The sequence below is a fragment of the Coffea arabica genome, chromosome 2c (genome assembly GCF_036785885.1).
Source record: "Coffea arabica cultivar ET-39 chromosome 2c, Coffea Arabica ET-39 HiFi, whole genome shotgun sequence".
NCBI lineage: Eukaryota > Viridiplantae > Streptophyta > Magnoliopsida > Gentianales > Rubiaceae > Coffea > Coffea arabica.
This window is the reverse complement of record NC_092312.1, coordinates 58,224,118-58,249,474: the sequence shown is the minus strand read 5'-3', so window position 1 is coordinate 58,249,474 and position 25,357 is coordinate 58,224,118. Positions and strand designations below refer to the sequence as shown.

The window sequence follows — 25,357 nt, the reverse complement described above, 5'->3', positions numbered from 1 at the left end:
CCAGCTCCTCGGCAATATGGAATTTTAATTCTGAATTTCAACAGCTTCCCAAGCCGAATACAACATACTGCCAAAACCAGTGCTTACAACTTTCTGGTCTCCTTGCTTCTAGCCCGTATAAGCTCTAAATAAAGAGACAAAAACCTGCTCGAAGGCATTCCAATCGCGCAGGAATTCTGCAGCTTCCTTGAAGAATTACAATCTGCAAGCTTCGCATCAGGTAATTTGCAATCTCATCTGGAAACTTTCTTGCTAAGAAATTCAATTTTCTCACATTTATTGCTGCTGAAAATTCAGGTTTCTAGCACTTGTTACTGCTGAAAATTTAATCTTCTTATGCTTGTTACTTTGTAAGAGTTGGGCTCGGTCTAAATTTCCCTTATGTTGAAATTTGCATGGTTTTGCCCCGCCCCTAGTTGCTTGTCAAATTGCCTCATTGAACTACTTTTGCAGCACTATAACCGCTTAAACTCGTGCCTGTTTTTTGTTTACTTTGACAATTACAAAGCTTATCTTGCTGTCCGACTGCATTAATCTCACCAAATTAAATTGCTTGGTCACATTACCTTACGATAATTACATTGAATCCCGCATGACCCGCTTATGTTGCACTTGGATTTGATATGGTATAAACTGCAAGGGGGACTTCTACCTCCCACATGAAAAGAATTTGGTGTGATGCACATTACTTCATCGAAAACTCTCTTCAGTATCATGTCCATAGGGATTAAGTGCCTTTATCAAATTTGTCTTGATTCTGCTCTGCATTAATCTCTAGATTTATTTTGCAACCATATGTTGCAGCAATCTAAATTTGTTAATGCCCACTTGCAGATTGAACAAAAGTCAAAAGAGGTTCGAATCAAGCAATCACAACACTAGCGGCCCTCTTCCTTCAAATAATTGCAACAAGTCCCAAGAGTTTGGTGGGTAAGCCATACTTCCCTTCTCTTTGTCACACATACTTTCTTTTCTTTTTCCAACTTGCATGCTCAAAAGAAAGGTTGTAGACACCAAAATTTTAGTGTAATTTTATTTATTTTTTATTTGTTTTAGTTTTTATTTGTCGTGTTAGTTTTATTCACTTTTTTAGTTTTCAGTTTTTTAGTTTTATTATTATTTTTAAGTTTTAGCATAGAATTTCTCAAAAAGAAAAAAAAGGGGAAAAAATATTCAAAAAATATGTTTTAGTTGTTTTAAATTCAATATTTTCTTGGAAGAAAAAAAGAAGAAGAAAAACGATGAAATGAAAAATGAAGAAAAGAAAAGAAAAATGAATGAAGTGACAAGTGGAGAAGCATGCATGGGACAAGTGTCCCTTCTTATTCTTTAACAACACATCACTTAAGGGGTGAAGGGTTAGAGACACTTGTAGAGGTTTGAGAATTTTTGGAAAAAAAAAAAAGAAAAAGATTGGGGATGGCCGGCTAGGGGGGCTGAAAAAAAAAGGAAACAAAAAAAAAAGAAAAAGAAAAAAGGAGATTAGGGACGAAAAGAAACAAAACACAGAGGAAGAAAAGGGCCGCAAGAAAAGAAAAGAGAGGAGACCGAGAGAGAGAGCTCTCGGCTAGGGAAAAGAAGGACAAACAGAGAAAAGAAATGGGCGACAGACAGAGAGCTTCGCCAAAACTAAGAAAAGGGGAGGGATTGAAGAGGGTTTCGTCTAAAAAAAAAAGAGAGAACGAAACAGAGCAGGAGGAAGGAAACTAGGACAGAGGGCTTCGGCAAGCTTGGTGAAAAAAAGAAAAGCAGAAGCAAGAAGGGAAAGGCTGCGACCAGGTCTGCCGTTGCCGCCACCGGAACCCACCATCATCGCCCGTGGATCTTCATCGTCAAGAGCTCTGTAAGTTTTCTATTTAAATTTCAGTTCTTCTCAAGAGTGTGAAATGGGTCTGCCGTGGCTTCATCTAGCGTGATTCTCCTGTTAATTGGCTTCATTTTTGAATACACATGCTGCATATGTTGATTGAGTTGAATGTCTTGGTTTCTGATAAATTTTGGGGCTGATTGACTTCAATTTGAAAAAAAAATCTGATGAAACTTTTAATGCCCCCAATCTGTTCGATGTAATGTCTAGCCGAAAATTCTTTGTTGAAAGATGGTTTTGTTGCATTTGTACGTTTGAAAGAAATCGGACAAGTCAGTGAGTTAGGTTTGTTGCAGCAGTTCTTTTGTTTTCCCTTTTGGTTGGCTGACGTATTGTTTCGAATGTCAATAAGGTTGTCTTGTGTCACTTCTGTCATTTATGATCTGCTCCAGAAGCCTAATTCATCAGTTTTGGTACTTAAATCAATGTTTGTTTCTGATTTCTTTTTTTTTTTTTTTTAGAGGAGTAAATTGTTTCGGCCATGGATTTTTTTTTTTTTGTGGGGAAAAGCAGCTACTGGAACTCTGGTTTTGTATTATGATTTTGTTTGTTTGGTCCTGAGTGACTCGGTTTGAGTCTTGGGGCATTAGTTGGTGTATCTACATGCTCCATTGGGGCTTATAAATTCTGTCCCATGCATGCTGAAATGGTAGAGAAGAAGCTGCCGCATGATTCGTTGGTCATCGTGGGTTGCTGAAATTCATAGTTGCTCCAAATACTTGATTCTCTTGCTGTGCAATTAGGATAGCTGGTATAAAATTACTATAAGCTATGAAGATCTGACTTGCAAAGTGGCCTAAGACAGATTTCGCAGGTCTTTCACCATGTTGCAAAAATCTGAACTTTCAAAGTGCTATTGGCTTCATTTCGAGTTTATTGATTTATAAACATAGCTTGCTTTTCTGGTTCCCTTATGAAGAGTTCAACGTTTGGTCAAGGAGTGGAATGTTTTCTGTTGCATGATTTGGTTGGTCGTTGCAAGCAGATGATGAAGTTTCTTTTTGCTGCATTTTCATGTTTTGTCCTTGTTTTTTCTTGGCTCGGGTTTTATCCGGGGGGATCATCAAAGTTGGAAAATCATGTTTGGTTTTGTTAAAAGCAATGAATGGTGGATAGGTAATGAGTGCTGGTATGAATTTTGTGTGGGTTGAAGTTGCAATTTTGGTAGCAGAAACGATTGAGGGAAGTTTCATGAGCTGCAAAATTTTGCTGCAGAAAGCTTTCTCGTAGAATTTGCAGGAAGTTTGCATGATGATTTCTAAAAATTGCACTTTGGCCCCCCAAGTCTCCCTTTGTTGCACTAAGGCCCAAAACCTTCTGCAAATAAATCATTTTTACCTCTTTCAAACTTAAATTTTTGTATGTTTTACGTGTGTTTTTTTTAGTTCATTAATTCTGAATTTTGGAATAAAATTAGGCTTTAACAGATTTGGTTCACCCATTAGTTTGTTGGGTTTTGGTAAAATGGAAGGGGAATTGGATTTAGCTATTTATTTGAGTTACTTGGATTTGGGTTAGGTTTTTTTTTTTATTTGGGTTTGTCCTGGGCTGAGGGGTTGAAGCCCATCAGTTTGTTGGATTATTCTTTGAGTCAATATAATAAAATGGCCCATTCCCTTTCGTTTTGGATTTCTAGTGGGCTGGAAAGCTTTGGCCCAAACAAATAAAGGAAATGGCCCAATGGCTTGGTCCATTAAGAAATCAGAAAACGATTTTGCAAATCATTCCTCAGACTTTTCCTTAATTATGCTACGGCCCTAAAAATGTTAGGCTTCTTTCAATTGGGTCCTGATTTAATTGCAAATAGGTCCCTAAACTTTATTTTTCTTTAATTTTGACCTCAAAACTTTATTAATTTTTGCAATCAAGTCCTTTCTTCTTTTGACTTCTTAAATGTGGATTGTTTATATGATTTAATTGATTCAATTTCATAATTCATTTTTATCTTTTGTGATTATTTCTTGATTAAAGTGGTGTCTTGACCCTTTCTTTGTATTTTGGAGGATAAATAAGTGATTTCACTCCATTAGGGCTTCGACTTAAGGGAGGTATACCTTATCCCTTATTTCTTACTTTATTTAACTCTACGTGCCCTATGTGACTTTACATGTTTGATTGTATGCCTCTTGAATGTTTGTTTCATTCATTTCATTTATTTATTTATTTGCTTTATTGGCTTTGTGCATTTATTTTAGTTCAATTTTGATCATTTGAAAGGCACTTGAATGTCAAAGTTGTAATAGTTAGGTATTTATTTTAATTATTTAATTCATCTCCCTTTAGATTGTAGTAGGGCTCCCCAAATGTAATAGTTAAGGCTTTATTTGCTTTATTGAGTGTTGTGTGATTTGTCTGCTTACGTGTTATGTGTTATCGCTTTCTTAGGACCTTGCATCTAGATATTATGCTCATGTGCTATGTGCTATACGTGATTTAGGTGTTTACTTACTTTATTATATGTTTATTTGGTTATAACAAATGCATGTCGTCACCACACTAGTCCAACGCTAGTTGTGGCCCCTTTTCCCGAATACACACTAGTCCAACGCTAGTTGTTGACCTTTGTTCCGACTTTTCTCACTAGTCCAATGCTAGTGGGAATTCATAGATATGTGACTAGTCCAATGCTAGACCCTTAGGGACCTTCTACGCTAGATCATGCATGTATGACTACATCACATTCTCATGCATATTTTTACTTTCTAGGGCCTTTTATCACTTTGTATGATATTTCCCTTATACACATATCCTTTTATCCCTAATTTCCCTATATATCTACCCCTGTGTATGATATGTGACATTAGACTTGCATTTCATTTTAGAAATAGGATTAGGGTAGTGCATTTGTTTGACTAGATTAGGGAAAACCCCTTGGATATGGGATTTGGACGAGTTTGGCTTTTCCTAGCCTTAACACGCTCATATTCCCTCTATTAAAGGGAACATTGAAAGTCACGAGTATAAATTTTTCACACCCATTATGATGCATTCCCTTAGGTCATACACATCTGTATATTATTGATTTTTACTTTTTCTTTTCTTTTGAGTCTCATGACTTGCATTATTCGTGATTTTTTTCGAAGAATCTTTAATGGGCGTCACGATTAATGTGATTGGTACTAAGTAAGTTTTGAAAATACATCTCGACCCCCTGACACCCTCCTAGGTCTAGGTTTTGCATTCATATAGTACATCCAAATGTGATAAATTTTTAGGTTAAAATAAGAAAATCTTTGACTAAATCGCGAAACTAGCCTTGGCTAGGTTGAAAGTGTGACGACCCCACTTCCCCCTGAGGCGAACCAAAGGGTTGGCGGGCCGTCTGCCCAACTCTCGCCAGGACTCACGCAAGCAATCTAACCCAAAACCTTTCGAAGAATAAACTAATCTATTACAAAACAATCTTCCTCGAATAGAATCATACCTAAAGCCACATTAACTTCAGAGATAGCTATGATAAAAAAAAAAAAAACCAGTCGAGATCTTAAACGACCTACGTGCCAAAACCGAAGTATAAGTCGTACCCATCACAATAGATAAATACAGAAATCCGTAATACAACTTACAAGCCAAGTAATCGACTTAGGGTTTATACATTTTTCATCTTCAAGTGGCAATTCAAAAAAGAAAATACATTATCCCTATAACACGTTACAGCCCACAGAATAAGTTATAGTATTCAAATACAGTCCAAAAGAAAAACATAAATTAAGCATCCAGCTTTCAGTTTCCAGAACCTGTTAAGGAAAACAATAAACGTGGGGTGAGCTAAAGCTCAGTGGTGCCCCAAAACATGCAATCACATAATTTCAAACAGCGATTAATAACTGCACAAATTTAAACAGTTAGGAAAGCGTATAACAGCACAAGGTAGGATACGTGAGCTCTCAGGAGCCATTTCCCTCGCTTGATCACCAATTATCGTAGTTAACCCTCCGTCAACTCTCACTACTTATGGTCCATGTAAGTCCACTTATTTTTATCCTAACCCGTCACCGTTCATACCTCTGCTTCGGGCCCGTACTTCGTCTACCGACGCAGTATACTCGAGATATACCCGTATAAATTTAGTCGAGGGATTTACCCAAAGACGTGATTGCAATCGATACATGCGTCGAGGAATTCACCCAATGACGTGATTGCAATCAGATACATGCGTCGAGGGATTCACCCAAATGACTTTTGTAGTTAGATTCATGCGTCGAGGGATTCACCCAACGACGTAACTACATTTTGATTCTTGGTAGTTAGATTCATGCGTCGAGGGATTCACCCAACGACGTAAATACATTTTGAATCAAGGATTTAGGAGAAAATATTTTGCACAAGTCACCACTCGAACGGCTAGTGTGATAAAGTACACACAGTTCACTTCGATGGATCAGCAACCAATCTTTTTCAACTTATCACATAACAAGTCAAGGAATCACTTTAAACGATTAGGCATAGAACAAGCAGGGACACTCACCAAGAGTGGAGTTCAGATATCGAGTTTCTACTCAAAACTATAAGTTTTTAAGCTTATAGACATTGAGGTATATTTAATAAACTACTGGTTCACTTTCTTTTAGAAAAATCAAGAGTTCCTTAGATTAACACTTGATAAAAGTAGATGAGATATTTCTTATAGTTTTCCTTGATGTACTTTTTCTAAAATAAATTAACTAGTATTATTTTACTGAAATAAGTCGATAAACCTCTCAATATCAATGTTAAAAAGTTACTTTGAACATTTCTTTAAAGTTACGGCTTTTGCAAAAATTATCCTTAAAAACTATTTTTCCTACAATAGAGTTTCTTACCGAGCAAGTTTTCCCAAGCTTTTCACTAAAATTGGTAAAGCTCGTATTTTGAAACTTTTCCTATAGTTAACTATCCAAGTGCAAAGCTTAAGGAAAGAAAAGGAATTAAAATAAGACTTAGAGTTTTCAAAAGCTATAGAACTTATATACTATAGCTATCAAGGCTAGTTTGAGCTAGAGGAAATTATCGAGTTGGAAAGTTTTAGGCAAAATACTAGATATGGAGTTTTATAATATAATACTAGTTGGAAAAATATTTTTGATTAACTTGATCATAGCTACTCGAGTTCGCAAGGTCGATACAACTTCCACAGCTCTAATTTCGTTTCGAAATTATAATATGGATTAAAATATAGCAAAAATCACATAGCAAATTACTAGGGTTTCGTCAATCATTAGCCCTAGATTTCAACAAGTACATTTCTGAATAAAATAAAATGATCAACCAAGGCTTCATCAATCATTAGCACTTGGTTTCAGCAAGCCCATTATAAGCAGATAAAAATAAAAGTAAAACTTCCAAGACATTCCAGCAATTAACTTTCATCACCCTGTAGTACTTATAAAATCATTCAAATGGCCAAGGGCTTCATCAATCATTAGCCCTTGACAACAGCAATTACTTCCAACCACAATTTAATCAAGAATTTAAACCACAAGTAGGCTAAAATCTCAATCCAAAGCCCAATTTCTGTTTCACAAAGAAACAGGACATTCATGCAAAACAGTCCACTTTAAAAATTCACAGACAGTAGTAAGCATAGAGGAAAAATACGAAATTTCTACAGGACAAAGGCCTATGATTCTAGTTTCAAACGCCACTGACGGCGCCTTAAACGGATTTTCCTACACCAAGATATCAACATTTTATTGAGACTGGTCATGGAATATCCGAAAATCTGGAATTTCCATTTTTCACTTGTGAAAATTCCTTTTTCTCTTTTAACACCAAAATGTTTTTATTCAAACCATCTTTATACTTCTTATAGAATTTCAAAACAACATTTTCCAGGAATTGCCATCCATTATATGTCCAAGAAAATTTCCAAAATCCAAGTTGATATTTCAACTCAACTTTCGGCAGCCACAAGAAAGTTTCCAGCATTTGTATACCCACATGTTTGGTTAAATCATTCAAGATATCAAATATTTCCTTGCTAAACAAATTATACAATTTAAAACTTACAACCCTATTGTACTTCCAAACCATCATACTTCCAGGAAAATAAAATAAATTACCAAAAACCAATTAAACTCCAAAAACAAACTGAAATTGCTGGTTCAACCTGGCTAGTGGCCTCCAACATTTTCCAACCACCAATACGCTTTATATCAAATTTTTCCTTGGTTTAAACATGGTGCTAGGTACTCAATTTCAGCATATAAACACCTAGTTAGTTGCTAAAAAAATTCCACTTCAAAACCAGGTTCATATAACAAATAAAAAAAATCAGAAATCTCATCCAACTAGTCACGGTTGCATCAATGCATGAAGGGCTTTCTGTTTTCATTTCATTTTCGGGTTTTAAACATGCCTTTAACTCTCAATTTCCGTTTACACCTATCTGGCTAGCAAATAAACGTGTCCAGTTCTGAAATCAAGCTCAAACAACAACCGTTAACATCAAAAATTTCCAAAATTTTCCTTGCTTGGCTCGGTTGATCATGGCCTGAGGCAGATTGCACTCTTAATTTTTTTTCCTGCTTTAACCAACTAATTGACCCCATGCAGAGCCTAATTTCTTGTTATTAGCTATCTAATTATGATTATAAGCTTAAACCACAAAATTCACATCAAATAAACCAGATCAAAGAGGAAATATCATATCAAATTCTCGGCAGAACTTTTACTTCCAAAGCAGAATTTTTCTAAGACCTTGATTTCCATAACCGGCTGCTTAAAATTACATGCAACCTCTGATAAGACTTCCTCTGATAATACTTAACTTAATTACCCCAGAAATTTACCTTAGATACACTCTAAACTTACGCACAGAAATCTGGAATTTTCTTCCTTCCTCTCGGCTCTCACGTACCCTGTTTGGTCCTGCGTTCAATTTGTAGCTAGAAATGGTGTTGTGATGTAGGTGGTTGCAGCTGGTGGATGTTGGTCTGAGGTTGACAAAGGTAGTGTTGTTTCCCTGGTCTCTTCCCTCAGCCTACGGACAGAGTAGAGACAAAAGAAAAATGCAGCTCGTGGCTTTTCCTCAGTCGATACTCACGAGGAGCAGCTCTCCCTCTCTTGCTCTCGGATGCTACCTTTTCACGATGAAGATGGAGTGCAGTGGTTTCGGTGGAGTTGTGCAGAAAAGAAATGGAATTTGATGAAGGTGGTGTCCCGGTATTTAGAAAGGAAGCGGTTTGCTTGTACAGAGAAGAAAGGAAGTTGCGGTTTGTGGTTTGTGCAGAGAAGGAAATTGGTATTGTGTCTTGTGGCTGTGAAATAGAGCAAATGGTATCATGGTTTTGTGATATGAATTGGATTGGTAGTATGAAGAAATATTGTGGGCCGTGGTTTTAAGATGTGAAATAGATTGAGTGGTATTAGAAAGTATTGTGGTTTGAGACGTGAAACAAAGAGAATGATACAAGTGCCGCTATTTAGGAGAATGGTTTGCGTGTAACAGCGGCTTGCGTACAATTTTGGTAATAACTGCGTGATTTGATTTGCAGTCAGACATCTCGTTTGGTTTGCATGGAAAGGTAAGGTAAGGTATTTTAGTCTTTTCACTTCGCTCCTTAATCTCAACTTAATTTCGCAAATCCGACTTAATTCTAAAAATTATCCCCAAGCGCGATTCAAACACCTAATCATACTCTAATCTACCTAAACCATGTTTTTATCGAATAAATTATCGATTAAACTTGAATATTAAGGTTCCTAGTAATTCTTATTAACATTTAACATTAGCAACTAATTGGAATTAATCATAAGGCCTTAAATAATTTATTTTAAGATAGTAAATCTAACGATTCAATTATCATTAATTTAGTATAAAGGAATTAAGTATTCTAACATTTTATTTTAAGGCGAAAATTTAATCCAACCCTAAAGATATTAATTTAGTCAAATAAAACCAAGAAATTTCATAACTTTGAAAAAATTATATTATTTTTCACGTAAACCTATTATTACGTACTTAGTTGCGAACAAGTAAAAGTAATGCTAGAAGTTATTAAACAATAAAAGAAATGCAAATGAAATATGCCTAATTTATATATCCATTTTTCAGGGTTCTCACATCCTCCCCTCCTTACAAGAATTTTGTCCTCAAAATTCACACTTTCTAAGGAAATAAATCAGGGTACTTTTTCTGCATTTCTTCTTCTAGTTCCCAAGTTGCTTCCTCCAGTCCATGATTTCTCCATAAAACCTTCACCAGAGGAATTCTCTTATTTCTCAGTTCCTTTACTTCTCTTTCCAAAATCTTGACTGGTCCTTCTTCATACGTTAACGTTTCATCCACTTCAATTTCTTCCAGGGGCAGCACATGACTCGGGTCGGGATAATATTTCTTAAGCATGGAAACGTGAAATACATCGTGAACCTTAGCCATGCTTGCGGGTAACTTCAGCTGGTACGCTACATTCCCAACTCGCTTCAAAATTTCAAAAGGTCCGATATACCTTGGCTTTAGATTCTTACCTTTCTTAGGCACTACTCCGCCCTTCAAGGGTTTAACTCTTAGGAAAACCTTGTCTCCTATTTCAAACTCCAAATCTTTTCTCCTTGTGTCGGCGTAGCTCTTTTGTCTACTCTGAGCGGTTTGAAGCCTTTCTCTAATTAGTTTCACTTTCTCCTGGGCTTCTTCTATCCAAGGTATCGCTGTTGGATCTAAAATCTTCTTCTCTCCTATTTCATCCCAATGAATCGGAGATCGACACCTTCTCCCATACAAAGCTTCATAAGGTGCCATTTGAATTGAAGCTTGATAACTGTTGTTATACGCAAATTCTACTAAGGTCATATAATTACTCCATTTTCCTCCAAAATCCAATATACACGACCTCAGCAGATCCTCTAAAGTTTGAATTGTTCTTTCCGACTGCCCGTCGGTTTGGGGATGGTACGCAGTACTAAACCTCAACTTGGTCCCCAAAGATTCCTGAAATTTCTGCCAAAAACGTGAGACAAACCTTGGGTCTCGATCAGACACAATACTTACAGGAATACCATGTAATCTTAGAATCTCTTCTGTGTACAACTTGACCAGTTTTTCCAGAGAAAAGCTCATGCTTACGGGTAGGAAATGTGCAGACTTAGTGAGTCGGTCAACTATTACCCAAATTGCATCAAATCCTTTTTGGCTTCTAGGCAGTCCCGTTACAAAATCCATTGTGATATGTTTCCATTTCCATTCAGGGATTTCTAACGGTTGCAATAAACCAGAGGGCTTCTGATGCTCAGCTTTTACTTGTTGGCAGATCAAGCATCTCTGAACAAATTCTGCTACATCCTTTTTCAAACCTTCCCACCAGTACAATCCCTTCACATCATGATACATCTTGATCACACCTGGATGTATAGTATACTTTGATCGATGTGATTCTTCCAAAATTTCTTTTCTGATCTCTTCATCTGCCGGAATCACAATACGATCTCGGAACCTCAATACACCTTCAGACCCCAATTTAAAATCTAGGATTTCCCCTTTTTGCACTTTCTCCAAATTCTTCTGAATCACAGGGTCCGATTTCTGGGCCTTCTTAATACGCTCTAGTAATGACGATTTCAAGGATAAGTTCCCAAGTAATATCTTCAGTTTCTCCAAACGAGGATTCCAACCACTAATTTCTTCTAACATGTCCCACTCCTTAACCATTAACCCTGCTACTTGGGCCGTTCTACTTAGAGCGTCAGCTACCACATTAGCTTTTCCTGGGTGGTAGTTAATTGAACAGTCATAATCCTCCAGAAATTCTACCCACCGCATTTGTCTCAAATTTAATTCCTTTTGGGAGAATAAATACTTAAGGCTCTTATGGTCCGTATAAACCTCAAAAGTCACGCCATACAAGTAGTGTCTCCATTTCTTTAAGGCGAAAATCACTGTTGCTAACTCTAGATCATGAGTTGGGTAGTTTTGTTCGTGAGGCTTCAGTCTCCGAGAAGCATAGGCAATCACTTTACCATTTTGCATTAAAACACATCCTAGACCTTCTCCGGAAGCATCGGAGTACACGGCATAACCTTCACCTCCATCAGGTAACACCAAAACAGGAGCGGATGTTAAACGCTTCTTTAATTCCTGAAAACTTGACTCGCACTTCGGAGTCCAAATGAATCTATTCCCTTTCTTGGTTAGATCGGTCATGGGTCCAACAATCTTCGAAAAATCCTTGATAAATCGCCTATAGTACCCTGCTAATCCCAAGAAACTTCTAACTTCAGTTGGGTTTTCTGGCTGCTTCCAACTCATAATGGCCTCAACTTTTGCCGGATCCACGGCAATTCCTTCCTTGGAAATTTTATGCCCTAGAAAAGATATTTCATCAAGCCAAAACTCACACTTGCTGAATTTGGCATATAGCTTCTGCTCCCTTAATATTTGCAAGACTATCTCCAAGTGTTTAACATGTTCCTCTCGAGTCTTTGAGTATATCAAGATATCATCAATAAAAACCACCACAAACTGATCCAGATACTTCTTAAAGACTCTCTGCATTAAATCCATGAATGCTGCTGGTGCATTAGTTAAACCAAAAGGCATGACTGCGAACTCAAAATGTCCATATCTTGAACTAAAAGCAGTTTTAGGTATATCCTCCTTCTTAATCTTTAACTGATAATACCCTTGCCTCAAATCCAGTTTAGAGAAAACTACTGACCCTTGCAGTTGGTCAAACAGACTATCTATCAACGGTAGAGGGTATTTATTCTTAATTGTAAACTCATTTAACTCTCGGTAATCAATACATAACCTCAGGCTTCCGTCCTTTTTCTTAACAAATAGAACGGGTGCTCCCCATGGTGAATCACTCTCCTTTACAAAACCTTTCTCCAAGAGGTCTTGCAATTGAATCTTCAACTCCTTCATCTCGGCAGGAGCCATCCGGTACGGAGTTTTAGAAATTGGAGCCGTTCCAGGCACCAAGTCAATCTTAAATTCCACTTCTCTATCCGGCGGTAGAGTCTTTAGCTCTTCTGGAAAAACATCCGGAAATTCCCGTACCACTGGTACATCTTCCAACTTCACTTGATCACTGGGAGCATTAATCATGAAAGCTAAGAAACCTTGAGCTCCTTTTGACAACATTTTCCTCGCCCGTATCCCTGAGATCATAGCAGATGATGCTAACCTACCCTTAACATCTAACCTCAGAGTTGCTTCTCCAGGTATACAGAATTCTACCACTTTTGCTCGGCAATCCAGCTTAGCATGATATTGACCTAGAAAATCCATTCCTATGATAACATCGTACCCTTTTATGTCCAGACTGATTAGATCCACTAGCATTTTACGCTCTCCAATCCAGAATTCACAATTCTTAAAGGCTAAGCTAGCGATTATCCTCTTATCACCCATTGGTGTCCTAACTTCAAGATCAAAGGGTAATTTAACAGGTCTCACGTCTATTCCAGACATAAATGATGGATTTACGAATGAATGAGTTGCACCAGGGTCAATTAACACTTTAGCTAATCGATGAAAAATGGGGAGAGTACCTTCCACGACTTCCGAGGAATCAGGTACAGGTTGGTCATCTATAGCATACACCCTGGCAGGAACTGTTGGCCGGCTCCCTCCAGAAGTGTTTGGTTTAACATTTGGATTACTCCCTTCCTGCATTTTTGGACATCCAGCAATTTGGTGCTCGCTACTTCCACATCTCAAGCACCTCCCTTGCTTCTTCCAGCAACCATCTATAGTATGGCCAGGTTTCTTACAAAATGTACAACTCACTTGGGAAACTATTGCTCGGTCTCCTTGTGAGATATTCCTGGGTTGTCCCCTTCCAATCGGTCCCACTCGGGTTCCATTATTCCGTCCCCCTGCATTCCTGGCCCATTTTCCTCTTGCTTGGGCACCTCGTGGTGCTCCAGGATTATTCACTCCAATGGTTCCTCGGCCCATTTTAGCCGGTGGAGCATTTCCATACGTCGGCTCCCGACTACTGCTAGGAGCAAATCCTTTCTTAGCCTGAAAAGATTTCACTTGAGCCCTAGCTACTTCAACTCTCTGGGCTTTCTCAACAGCTTCAGCAAAAGTATCTATCCTCACTGCAGCTAAACCTTCTTGTATTTCTACATTCAGACCTTGCACAAACCTTCTGACTCGTCTTTGCTCCGTAGTCACCAATTCAGGAGCAAAACGGGATAATTTTGTGAACTGGACTGCATATTCGGTGACACTCATCGCCCCTTGCTTACATTTTATGAAGTCATCCTCCCTCTTTTCTTGGATAAGAGGTGGAAGAAATTTGGCATTGAACTCCCTTGTGAAGTTCGCCCAAATCCTTGGAGTATGATTCCTGTCCCAGCTAGTCCTAATTAGATTCCACCAGGAGCGAGCAGCTCCCTCAAACTGGAATGCGACGAAAGTCACCTGCCGCTCCTCCGTGTAGTTTAAAGCTGCGAAGATGTCGGAGATTCTCTCCCACCACCCCTCAGCTATATCAGGTTCGGGTCCTCCGTAGAACTTAGGAGGTTCAAATTTCAAAAACCTCTCCAGTGCCCGATCCTCAGAATCGGCTGGGCCTCCTTGGCGGTGCACTGGCCCAGAGGCTTGATGTTCAGTCAAGCCCTCCAAGACATCAGTGATACGATTTATTGCAGTGGCCACTTGATCTCCGGCCACTCCCTCTTGCCCTTGGTCTTGGTTGACCTCGGGTTCCCTATCGCCACCCGCTTCCGGGTGTTGTCTACGGGGTCTCCCATGGCCTCTTCCTATTATTTGGCGATCCATTGCCTAATTATGCCTATTACGGAAGGGTAAGATAATTTGGCAAAAATTTTATTTATTACTAATCATTATTATCCGTTAGGTGATTAAAATCGACATGGTAATGGAGGAAAAGGAAATGAAACACTTAACATATATTTCCGTGGAATCAGTCATACAATTAGGAAGTTGGAACATTTCCAAAAGTAAGGCACATAAGTTAGCAAAAATACATACAAATAATCCCTTAAGCACAAAATTAGGGATATGGTGCCTTGGAAGCAAGTCATTCACTTAGACAAAACTTGATGACTTGACTAATGTTCCTGAACTGATCCTACCAATCTAATACTACCAAGTCAATCCTAAGCTAACCCTCAGCAGGGCTATCAGGAGCAATGTCCTCAGCTGGATCCTCCTCCGGGTCTGCCTGTTCGTTACCCTGAAGGTAACTAGTGGCCTCATCCATAAGCATAGTAGCATCAGCCCGGATGCCAGCACTCCTATCTCTGATCCCCTCAGCAAGTCGGGTCCCTATAGCCTTCTGTCGCTCTATCTCCAAGCGAGCAACCTCTAGCATATTATGCTCCGCAGTTAGCCTAATCTCCAAGTCAGCTATGCGGTCGAACTGGGTATCCGCCATGATACTCAGCTCCTCCACATCCTGGGTCAAGGTGTGGTTAGCGTCCCACAAGTGGCGGCGCTCATCGTCAAGAGATAGTACCAACGCGTTGGGATACGCGTATGTGGCCCTACACTGGCACCTAGGGTGCCTATCAGCTGGGGAGTATCGAACTCTGTCTCCTCCTCCTCGAGGTCTATAGGAAATGGATCTAAGCGGCTCTACGTGTCCATTAGCCTCGCTACTACCATTAGCATGCCCGTTACCATTCTCCATACCTGCAAAATAATCAACACTTAAAGATTAGAACTTAAATAGCTAACCGGATCATATCTTACTTAAGGTATTTCTAATGATCTCAAAAGTTATTCCTAGAGAGGATTAGGGTTTCTAACACAGCTAATATGTCTTTCAAATAACTTCTCTAACCTAGGCTCTGATACCACCTGTGATGACCCCACTTCCCCCTGAGGCGAACCAAAGGGTTGGCGGGCCGTCTGCCCAGCTCTCGCCAGGACTCACGCAAGCAATCTAACCCAAAACCTTTCGAAGAATAAACTAATCTATTACAAAACAATCTTCCTCGAATAGAATCATACCTAAAGCCACATTAACTTCAGAGATAGCTATGATAAAAAAAAAATAACCAGTCGAGGCCTTAAACGACCTACGTGCCAAAACCGAAGTATAAGTCGTCCCCATCACAATAGATAAATACAGAAATCCGTAATACAACTTACAAGCCAAGTAATTGACTTAGGGTTTATACATTTTCCAGCTTCAAGTGGCAATTCAAAAAGGAAAATACATTATCCCTATAACACGTTACAGCCCACAGAATAAGTTATAGTATTCAAATACAGTCCAAAAGAAAAACATAAATTAAGCATCCAGCTTTCAGTTTCCAGAACCTGTTAAGGAAAACAATAAACGTGGGGTGAGCTAAAGCTCAGTGGTGCCCCAAAACATGCAATCACATAATTTCAAACAGCGATTAATAACTGCACAAATTTAAACAGTTAGGAAAGCGTATAACAGCACAAGGTAGGATACGTGGGCTCTCAGGAGCCATTTCCCTCGCTTGATCACCAATTATCGTAGTTGACCCTCCGTCAACTCTCACTACTTATGGTCCATGTAGGTCCACTTATTTTAATCCTAACCCGTCACCGTTCATACCTCTGCTTCGGGCCCGTACTTCGTCTACCGACGCAGTATACTCGAGATATACCCGTATAAATTTAGTCGAGGGATTTACCCAAAAACGTGATTGCAATCGATACATGCGTCGAGGAATTCACCCAATGACGTGATTGCAATCAGATACATGCGTCGAGGGATTCACCCAAATGACTTTTGTAGTTAGATTCATGCGTCGAGGGATTCACCCAACGACGTAACTACATTTTGATTCTTGGTAGTTAGATTCATGCGTCGAGGGATTCACCCAACGACGTAACTACATTTTGAATCAAGGATTTAGGAGAAAATATTTTGCACAAGTCACCACTCGAACGGCTAGTGTGATAAAGTACACACAGCTCACTTCGATGGATCAGCAACCAATCTTTTTCAACTTATCACATAACAAGTCAAGGAAGCACTTTAAACGATTAGGCATAGAACAAGCAGGGACACTCACCAAGAGTGGAGTTCAGATATCGAGTTGGGGATCAAAATCCACGTCCTCGAAAAACCCTAAAAACCAAAATTTGAAACTATAAGTTTCTATTCAGTTTTTAAGCTTATAGACATTGAGGTATATTTAATAAACTACTGGTTCACTTTCCTTTAGAAAAATCAAGAGTTCCTTAGATTAACACTTGATAAAAGTAGATGAGATATTTCTTATAGTTTTCCTTGAGGTACTTTTTCTAAAATAAATTAACTAGTATTATTTTACTGAAATAAGTCGATAAACCTCTCAATATCAATGTTAAAAAGTTACTTTGAACATTTCTTTAAAGTTACGGCTTTTGCAAAAATTATCCTTAAAAACTATTTTTCGTACAATAGGGTTTCTTACCGAGCAAGTTTTCCCAAGCTTTTCACTAAAATTGGTAAAGCTCGTATTTTGAAACTTTTCCTATAGTTAACTATCCAAGTGCAAAGCTTAAGGAAAGAAAAGGAATTAAAATAAGACTTAGAGTTTTCAAAAGCTATAGAACTTATATACTATAGCTATCAAGGCTAGTTTGAGCTAGAGGAAATTATCGAGTTGGAAAGTTTTAGGCAAAACACTAGATATGGAGTTTTATAATATAATACTAGTTGGAAAAATATTTTTGATTAACTTGATCATAGCTACTCGAGTTCGCAAGGTCGATACAACTTCCACAGCTCTAATTTCGTTTCGAAATTATAATATGGATTAAAATATAGCAAAAATCACATAGCAAATTACTAGGGTTTCGTCAATCATTAGCCCTAGATTTCAACAAGTACATTTCTGAATAAAATAAAATGATCAACCAAGGCTTCATCAATCATTAGCACTTGGTTTCAGCAAGCCCATTATAAGCAGATAAAAATAAAAGTAAAACTTCCAAGACATTCCAGCAATTAACTTTCATCACCCTGTAGTACTTATAAAATCATTCAAATGGCCAAGGGCTTCATCAATCATTAGCCCTTGACAACAGCAATTACTTCCAACCACAATTTAATCAAGAATTTAAACCACAAGTAGGCTAAAATCTCAATCCAAAGCCCAATTTCTGTTTCACAAAGAAACAGGACATTCATGCAAAACAGTCCACTTTAAAAATTCACAGACAGTAGTACACATGGAGGAAAAATACGAAATTTCTACAGGACAAAGGCCTATGATTCTAGTTTCAAACGCCACTGACGGCGCCTTAAACGGATTTTCCTACACCAAGATATCAACATTTTATTGAGACTGGTCATGGAATATCCGAAAATCTGGAATTTCCATTTTTCACTTGTGAAAATTCCTTTTTCTCTTTTAACACCAAAATGTTTTTATTCAAACCATCTTTATACTTCTTATAGAACTTCAAAACAACATTTTCCAGGCATTGCCATCCATTATATGTCCAAGAAAATTTCCAAAATCCAAGTTGATATTTCAACTCAACTTTCGGCAGCCACAAGAAAGTTTCCAGCATTTGTATACCCACATGTTTGGTTAAATCATTCAAGATATCAAATATTTCCTTGCTAAACAAATTATACAATTTAAAACTTACAACCCTATTGTACTTCCAAACCATCATACTTCCAGGAAAATAAAATAAATTACCAAAAACCAATTAAACTCCAAAAACAAACTGAAATTGCTGGTTCAACCTGGCTAGTGGCCTCCAACATTTTCCAGCCACCAATACGCTTTATATCAAATTTTCCCTTGGTTTAAACATGGTGCTAGGTACTCAATTTCAGCATATAAACACCTAGTTAGTTGCTAAAAAAATTCTACTTCAAAACCAGGTTCATATAACAAATAAAAAAAATCAGAAATCTCATCCAACTAGTCACGGTTGCATCAATGCATGAAGGGCTTTCTGTTTTCATTTCATTTTCGGGTTTTAAACATGCCTTTAACTCTCAATTTCCGTTTACACCTATCTGGCTAGCAAGTAAACGTGTCCAGTTCTGAAATCAAGCTCAAACAACAACCGTTAACATCAAAAATTTCCAAAATTTTCCTTGCTTGGCTCGGTTGATCATGCCCTGAGGCAGATTGCACTCTTAATTTTTTTTCCTGCTTTAACCAACTAATTGACCCCATGCAGAGCCTAATTTCTTGTTATTAGCTATCTAATTATGATTATAAGCTTAAACCACAAAATTCACATCAAATAAACCAGATCAAAGAGGAAATATCATGTCAAATTCTCGGCAGAACTTTTACTTCCAAAGCAGAATTTTTCTAAGACCTTGATTTCCATAACCGGCTTCTTAAAATTACATGCAACCTCTGATAAGACTTCCTCTGATAATACTTAACTTAATTAGCCCAGAAATTTACCTTAGATACACTCTAAACTTACGCACAGAAATCTGGAATTTTCTTCCTTCCTCTCGGCTCTCACGCACCCTGTTTGGTCCTGCGTTCAATTTGCAGCTAGAAATGGTGTTGTGATGTAGGTGGTTGCAGCTGGTGGATGTTGGTCTGAGGTTGACAAAGGTAGTGTTGTTTCCCTGGTCTCTTCCCTCAGCCTACGGACAGAGTAGAGACAAAAGAAAAATGCAGCTCGCGGCTTTTCTTCAGTCGATACTCACGAGGAGCAGCTCTCCCTCTCTTGCTCTCGAATGCTACCTTTTCACGATGAAGATGGAGTGCAGTGGTTTCGGTGGAGTTGTGCAGAAAAGAAATGGAATTTGATGAAGGTGGTGTCCCGGTATTTAGAAAGGAAGCGGTTTGCTTGTACAGAGAAGAAAGGAAGTTGCAGTTTGTGGTTTGTGCAGAGAAGGAAATTGGTATTGTGTCTTGTGGCTGTGAAATAGAGCAAATGGTATCATGGTTTTGTGATATGAATTGGATTGGTAGTATGAAGAAATATTGTGGGCCGTGGTTTTAAGATGTGAAATAGATTGAGTGGTATTAGAAAGTATTGTGGTTTGAGACGTGAAACAAAGAGAATGATACAAGTGCCGCTATTTAGGAGAATGGTTTGCGTGTAAGAGCGGCTTGCGTACAATTTTGGTAATAACTGCGTGATTTGATTTGCAGTCAGACATCTCGTTTGGTTTGCATGGAAAGGTAAGGTAAGGTATTTTAGTCTTTTCACTTCGCTCCTTAATCTCAACTTAATTTCGCAAATCCGACTTAATTCTAAAAATTATCCCCAAGCGCGATTCAAACGCCTAATCATTCTCTAATCTACCTAAACCATGTTTTTATCGAATAAATTATCGATTAAACTTGAATATTAAGGTTCTTAGTAATTCTTATTAACATTTAACATTAGCAACTAATTGGAATTAATCATAAGGCCTTAAATAATTTATTTTAAGATAGTAAATCTAACGATTCAATTATCATTAATTTAGTATAAAGGAATTAAGTATTCTAACATTTTATTTTAAGGCGAAAATTTAATCCAACCCTAAAGATATTAATTTAGTCAAATAAAACCAAGAAATTTCATAACTTTGAAAAAATTATATTATTTTTCACGTAAACCTATTATTACGTACTTAGTTGCGAACAAGTAAAAGTAATGCTAGAAGTTATTAAACAATAAAAGAAATGCAAATGAAATATGCCTAATTTATATATCCATTTTTCAGGGTTCTCACAGAAAGGGCGCCTTGGATTCTTATCCTTGCCTTCCTTTTCTTCAAATGTGACTCTCGAATCTTTTTCTCTGATTTTCGTAAGACTTGGAGTCGTTTAAAAGGGGTTTCCTACTTTTTCCTTTCAAATTCATTTTTAGATGACTTGATACACCTTAACTCTATACCATGTGGCGACTCCGATTTTTCATTCAAAAAATCTTTTTAAACTATATTGTGGGTCAAATCGTCGCATTTTCAAGTCTCATTAAGACCCATGTTCTTCATTTTCTTTTAAATCAAAATTCATTTTCTCAAAAGCCATTTTTCTAAACTCGTCAATTTATTTTTCTTATAAAAAATGGGGCGCGACAGCTGGCGACTCCACTGGGGACTTAGAGAGTTCGAGCAAATTTGATTTAGTCAATCCTTTTCTTCTTTTAACATTTTCATATATCGCATTTGGATTTTAGGGTTGCATTTTTCCTTTTTTAGGATTTTTTTGCATTTCGTGCGTATCAACTCACTCACTCACCCATTTGGCGTACAATTGTTTTGATGGATGAATGGTTTATCTATGTGATCCCGCGATTTGCATTGCATTTGGGTGGGGGGACAATACCCTAGAGTCTCGCGTTGGTTCTCGATCCCTCCCCTCCAAAAAGGAGTACTAGCATACGTGCATACGCTTTATTATTTATCCTTCATTTATTTTTCTTTTAGTGGCTTGTCACGCTACTCCACCCTATTAGGATTAGGCGACCCACTTGGACGTGTGATCACGACACGATGTGTGTGTAGCATGACCCGATGGGTCACTCAATCTTACGCTTTAAGCTTTGGGTTGATAGCCTTTAGCTTTTAGTCGAAGGTCGGGGATTTTTGATAGATTCACTCAAACACGTAGCCGTGACACGATGTGTGCGTAGCGGTGTTTGGGGAATCGCTCGAGCCACCGACAAAGAACCTTGGGATTGATGACCCTTGGTTTCCAAGTCTGAAGGCTCGGGGATCTATGACCTATCGAGTCTAGATGCATTAGCGAACCAATACCTTATGCATTCATGGTAATTTACCTAGGGCAGAGTCTGTCTTACCCTATTAGGAACACCATTCACGAGGGGAGGGGTCCTACCTCTCTTTCCTTATTTATCTTTGTTGCTTTTTATATCATCTAATTGTCCAACGTGTTATGTGATTATGTGCTGAACTAACGTTTCCTTGTTTCTTATCTTTTGCATTCACAAACGTTAGGAAAATAAGAGGTCTGGCATGATCCTCTTTTAGGACCTATCCTTATAGGTAGACTATTGCACGTTTAAAAAATTTTGGTATACTTCATTCGTAAATTAAAAATTGCATATCATTTTAGGCCTACCCTGGCATACAAAGGGTCCCTTTAGGTCATGATATAATTGCATGTTTTATCGGTTTAATAAACTGGCATCATGCATAAACCCTAGAAGGGAATGCCATTTAGGGGATCCCGTGCTAGGATAAGCCACCCCATGTCTTGGATACTTAATCCAAGGAGACTTGCACGTTTACATTTTGTACCATCCAAAAGGGTAGTGCACACGGTAAGGTAGGATCCGATCATTTTCATAGAGCAATCTTTGGAATATGAGCGTTTAATAATCACTTTTTGGCCATTTTATCAAATTGGTAAAAATCCCTTGCAAAAAGGACATTAATTTGAAGAAATTCACAAATCATTCCTTGCTATTGAGACAATAAATAAACTGAGGCCAAAATTTGATTTTAGAAGGCTCATAGGCTAATGCATTGCAATAAGCCGTCAATTCCATTCAGTCAATTAGATCATTTTATTCGTCAATTTCATCCAATCCATTTTATCAATTTGTTCATTTTTAGGGCAACCTAGTCGATTTTGAATTCATTTGACTAGTTTATCCATTTTAGGGCAATCTAGTCGATTTTGAATAAATCATCAATTTCAATTCATTTGACCAATTTACCTATTTTTAGGGCAACTCGGTTGTTTTTGAATAATTCATCCTTTCACTCGATCGGTTTGATCAATAGATTTCATTCAATTCATTTGATTAGTTTAATTCATTTTTAGGGTTATCCATTCAATTTTCAATAAATAATCAAATTTCATTCAATGAATTTGACCATTTTATCCCCTTTGGCACATCATGCGTCGAACAAAGCAAGCAATCCATTCCGACTCTGCCCTCATTTTTAGGACAAATGTCTCTTCTCACTCCAAATTGGCCAAATTTTTTCAAATCATTTTTTCACTCAATCAATTGATCGGATTCGTCAGGTATGGTATAGTGTCTACCCTAGAGGATTACATTTTCATGCTAGGCCTACCCTTGGCATAAAAGGGCTCTCCCATAGAACATGCATGCCGATTTTATAATCTTGATTACTAACTCAGGGTATTTTTCTTTTATTTTCCCCCCTTCCCCCTGCATTCATAAAAATAGTTCAATAAGATGAAAAATATCTTTCCATATCTGATAACAATTTTAATCTGATAAGGTTTGAAAATTACAAGTATTACTTGATTCTTAGGCATGCCCTACAATGTGAATTCGAAAATTCATCTAAAAGCGCTCGTGCAAAACATCTAAGGGATTTCATTGCTCAAAGAAAAAGGGGATATTAAGAGAAAAAATGTGTATACATGTGCAAAGGAATTTTGTAGAATTTTTCTCATATGTATTGCTTTTAAATTTTTCAAACATTGCCATTGATGAAGCTTTTACTCAGACAATTATTGTTTTGTATGTATATTGATGTACATTTCATTGTTTATTTTGGTTCATTGGAGATTTCATGATAAATTTTAAGAAATAAGACTAAATTGGGATTTGTTTTCAACCTCCAGCCTGAAAATTCGCAAGTGCATGCTTTCTAAAATCCTTGTGTACACTAGATTGGTGATCTGAGCTACACAGTAAGAGTGCTCAAAAATGAAAGAGGTCGCTCAAAAGCCCCTATGAGATACCTTTTCTCTTTCACTGTACAATTCATATTTTTGCCCACTTCACTTAACCCCAAAATAAAATCAGTCACATTGATTGACAAATTGGGGCAATCTTTGCTTGAAAATGTTCACGGTGCCTAATCCGGTTCAATCACATCTAAGTGAAAGCAAAAATGTGCATTATTTTTGTTTGTTTTGAAAATTTGAAATGATACTTTGAGCATTCGTTTCTCTACCTATACAGATTTTATCATTTGCTCTCCCATTTGAGCCTTTAAAAGAATAATTTCGTTTCAAATAAGTGCCTTGATGATCACTACCCTATATTGGAAAATTTTCAAATATCAAAAAGGGGAATGGATTTTCAATGACCATTTCATTACTTTTGTTGTCATGAGGTGTAAGAATGATACTTTGACCATCGTTTCTACAACCTAAACACTGATCATCCCTTGCATCCTCATTTGAACTAAAATTGGTGGTTCTTTTCAAAGCACTTACGATCGTACCCCGCATTGGGGAGGGAGATTGCAGAATTTTCCAAAAAGGGGAAAAGCAAAAATGCTAGAATAAGGAGGGAATCGCAAATTGGGAAATTTGATTCCACTTGGGTTCCAATTTTCGAAAAAGAAAAGAGAGAAAGAGGAAAGGAAGAGATTTGTCCGCACGGACCGCCTATGTTTCACAGATATGGATGAACAAGGGTCTTCCTCAGTCAGTTAATTCAGATACATGCAAGAAATTTCCCATTAATGAAAGTTTTCTTTCAGAGTTATTGTAAGGAACAGAATAAAAGTCGGGCACTCTTCTTTTCCGATCAAGCATTCTATCCTTAGTTATCCCTTTTGAGCCTTCAGAATAAAATACTTCATTTGGCAACTCCTGAGAATCGCAAACCCCACACTGGGGCAAGTTTGAGTTGAAAAGGAAAATTTCAAGAAGTGAAAAGTGATAATGCAACAAAATCAAAAGCAAAAGAAGAAAAGAGAACTTCAGTTCAAAAATAAACTGGGGCAAATTTTGTGAAAGTTTCAAAGAATGGCAAAAGGCCGAAAAGTCAAAAGAAGAAAGAAAATGAAAGTGAAAAAGCCTCAATTGAGCATAAACTGGGGCAAAAGCTGATTTAGCCCTAAAATAGGGTTGGCGCAACAATGCGATCTCAGATTCTTTAAACCACTCTTGAAATCTGCCTTCGAACCTTAACTTTTCTAAACATCCCACCAGACTCCATTACAAAAGCCGAAAGTCCTGACTTCTGTTCTTTGCAATGGCTCTGTCAAGAAAATTTCTGATGTCGAAAAATTTTAACTGTATTTTTGAATTGCCTGGGTATGGGGTTGACGCTACTCACCATGTGGAAACCCACCAAGTTGAAGAAAAGAAAAAAAGCAAAAGCAAAGCAAGAAAAATAAATGCCAGAAAAAATACAGAAAAATTCGACGCTGAAGTCCCTAGTGAATAATGAAAAAATGCAAACAAAGTCTGAGATCTTTGAGTTCAAAATAGGGGCAATTTTGAAAAAATGCAATATTCGGTGCAACATCCTTGAAAATCTTATTTCTTTAAACTATCGTCTTCAAGCCGCATTACAAGCTCATAAAGTCCATCATTGACTTATTCCTTCATGACAACCCAAAGTGAGAATTATGCTCATAAAAATCCATCAATCATTTGTTATCATAAGGGTATAACCAATTTTCGCATGTTTAGCTATCATTTCTACCCCTCTGTTGCGAGCATACAAAACCTATGTGTTGACTAAGTTTTCTCAAGAAATAAGGGTGACAAACTATTTGCTTTCACTAAGATGTGGTACTGAAGGGATTACATACAATTTTGAACACAAGAATAAGACAAATCTTTACCTCTCATTTTCTTTAGCCACCTCAAAATCAGAAATAAAGTCACTTGATTGGTCCTGAAAAGATGAGCCAACTGGAAATAGTGACCCATTACCCAAAGCATCGGTACTAAAGT

The 25,357-nt window shown here is 37.6% G+C and overlaps 1 protein-coding gene and 1 long non-coding RNA gene across 2 annotated transcripts; one reads left to right on the top strand and one right to left on the bottom strand.

Moving 5' to 3' along the window:
- Positions 1-1,199: 1,199 nt before the first annotated feature.
- Positions 1,200-4,855, top strand: LOC113727381 (uncharacterized). The gene is made up of 2 exons (XR_003457795.2): positions 1,200-1,843; positions 2,329-4,855. It is a non-coding gene; the product is annotated as an uncharacterized lncRNA (long non-coding RNA).
- Positions 4,856-8,722: 3,867 nt separating this feature from the next.
- On the bottom strand, positions 8,723-14,576 carry LOC140035711 (uncharacterized). The gene is made up of 5 exons (XM_072077048.1): positions 14,217-14,576; positions 12,495-14,063; positions 11,828-12,329; positions 10,807-11,548; positions 8,723-8,828 (listed from the first exon to the last, which is right to left on the bottom strand). Exons 1-5 carry the CDS (start codon positions 14,574-14,576, stop codon positions 8,723-8,725), a joined length of 3,279 nt encoding a protein of 1,092 aa, XP_071933149.1.
- Positions 14,577-25,357: the final 10,781 nt, after the last annotated feature.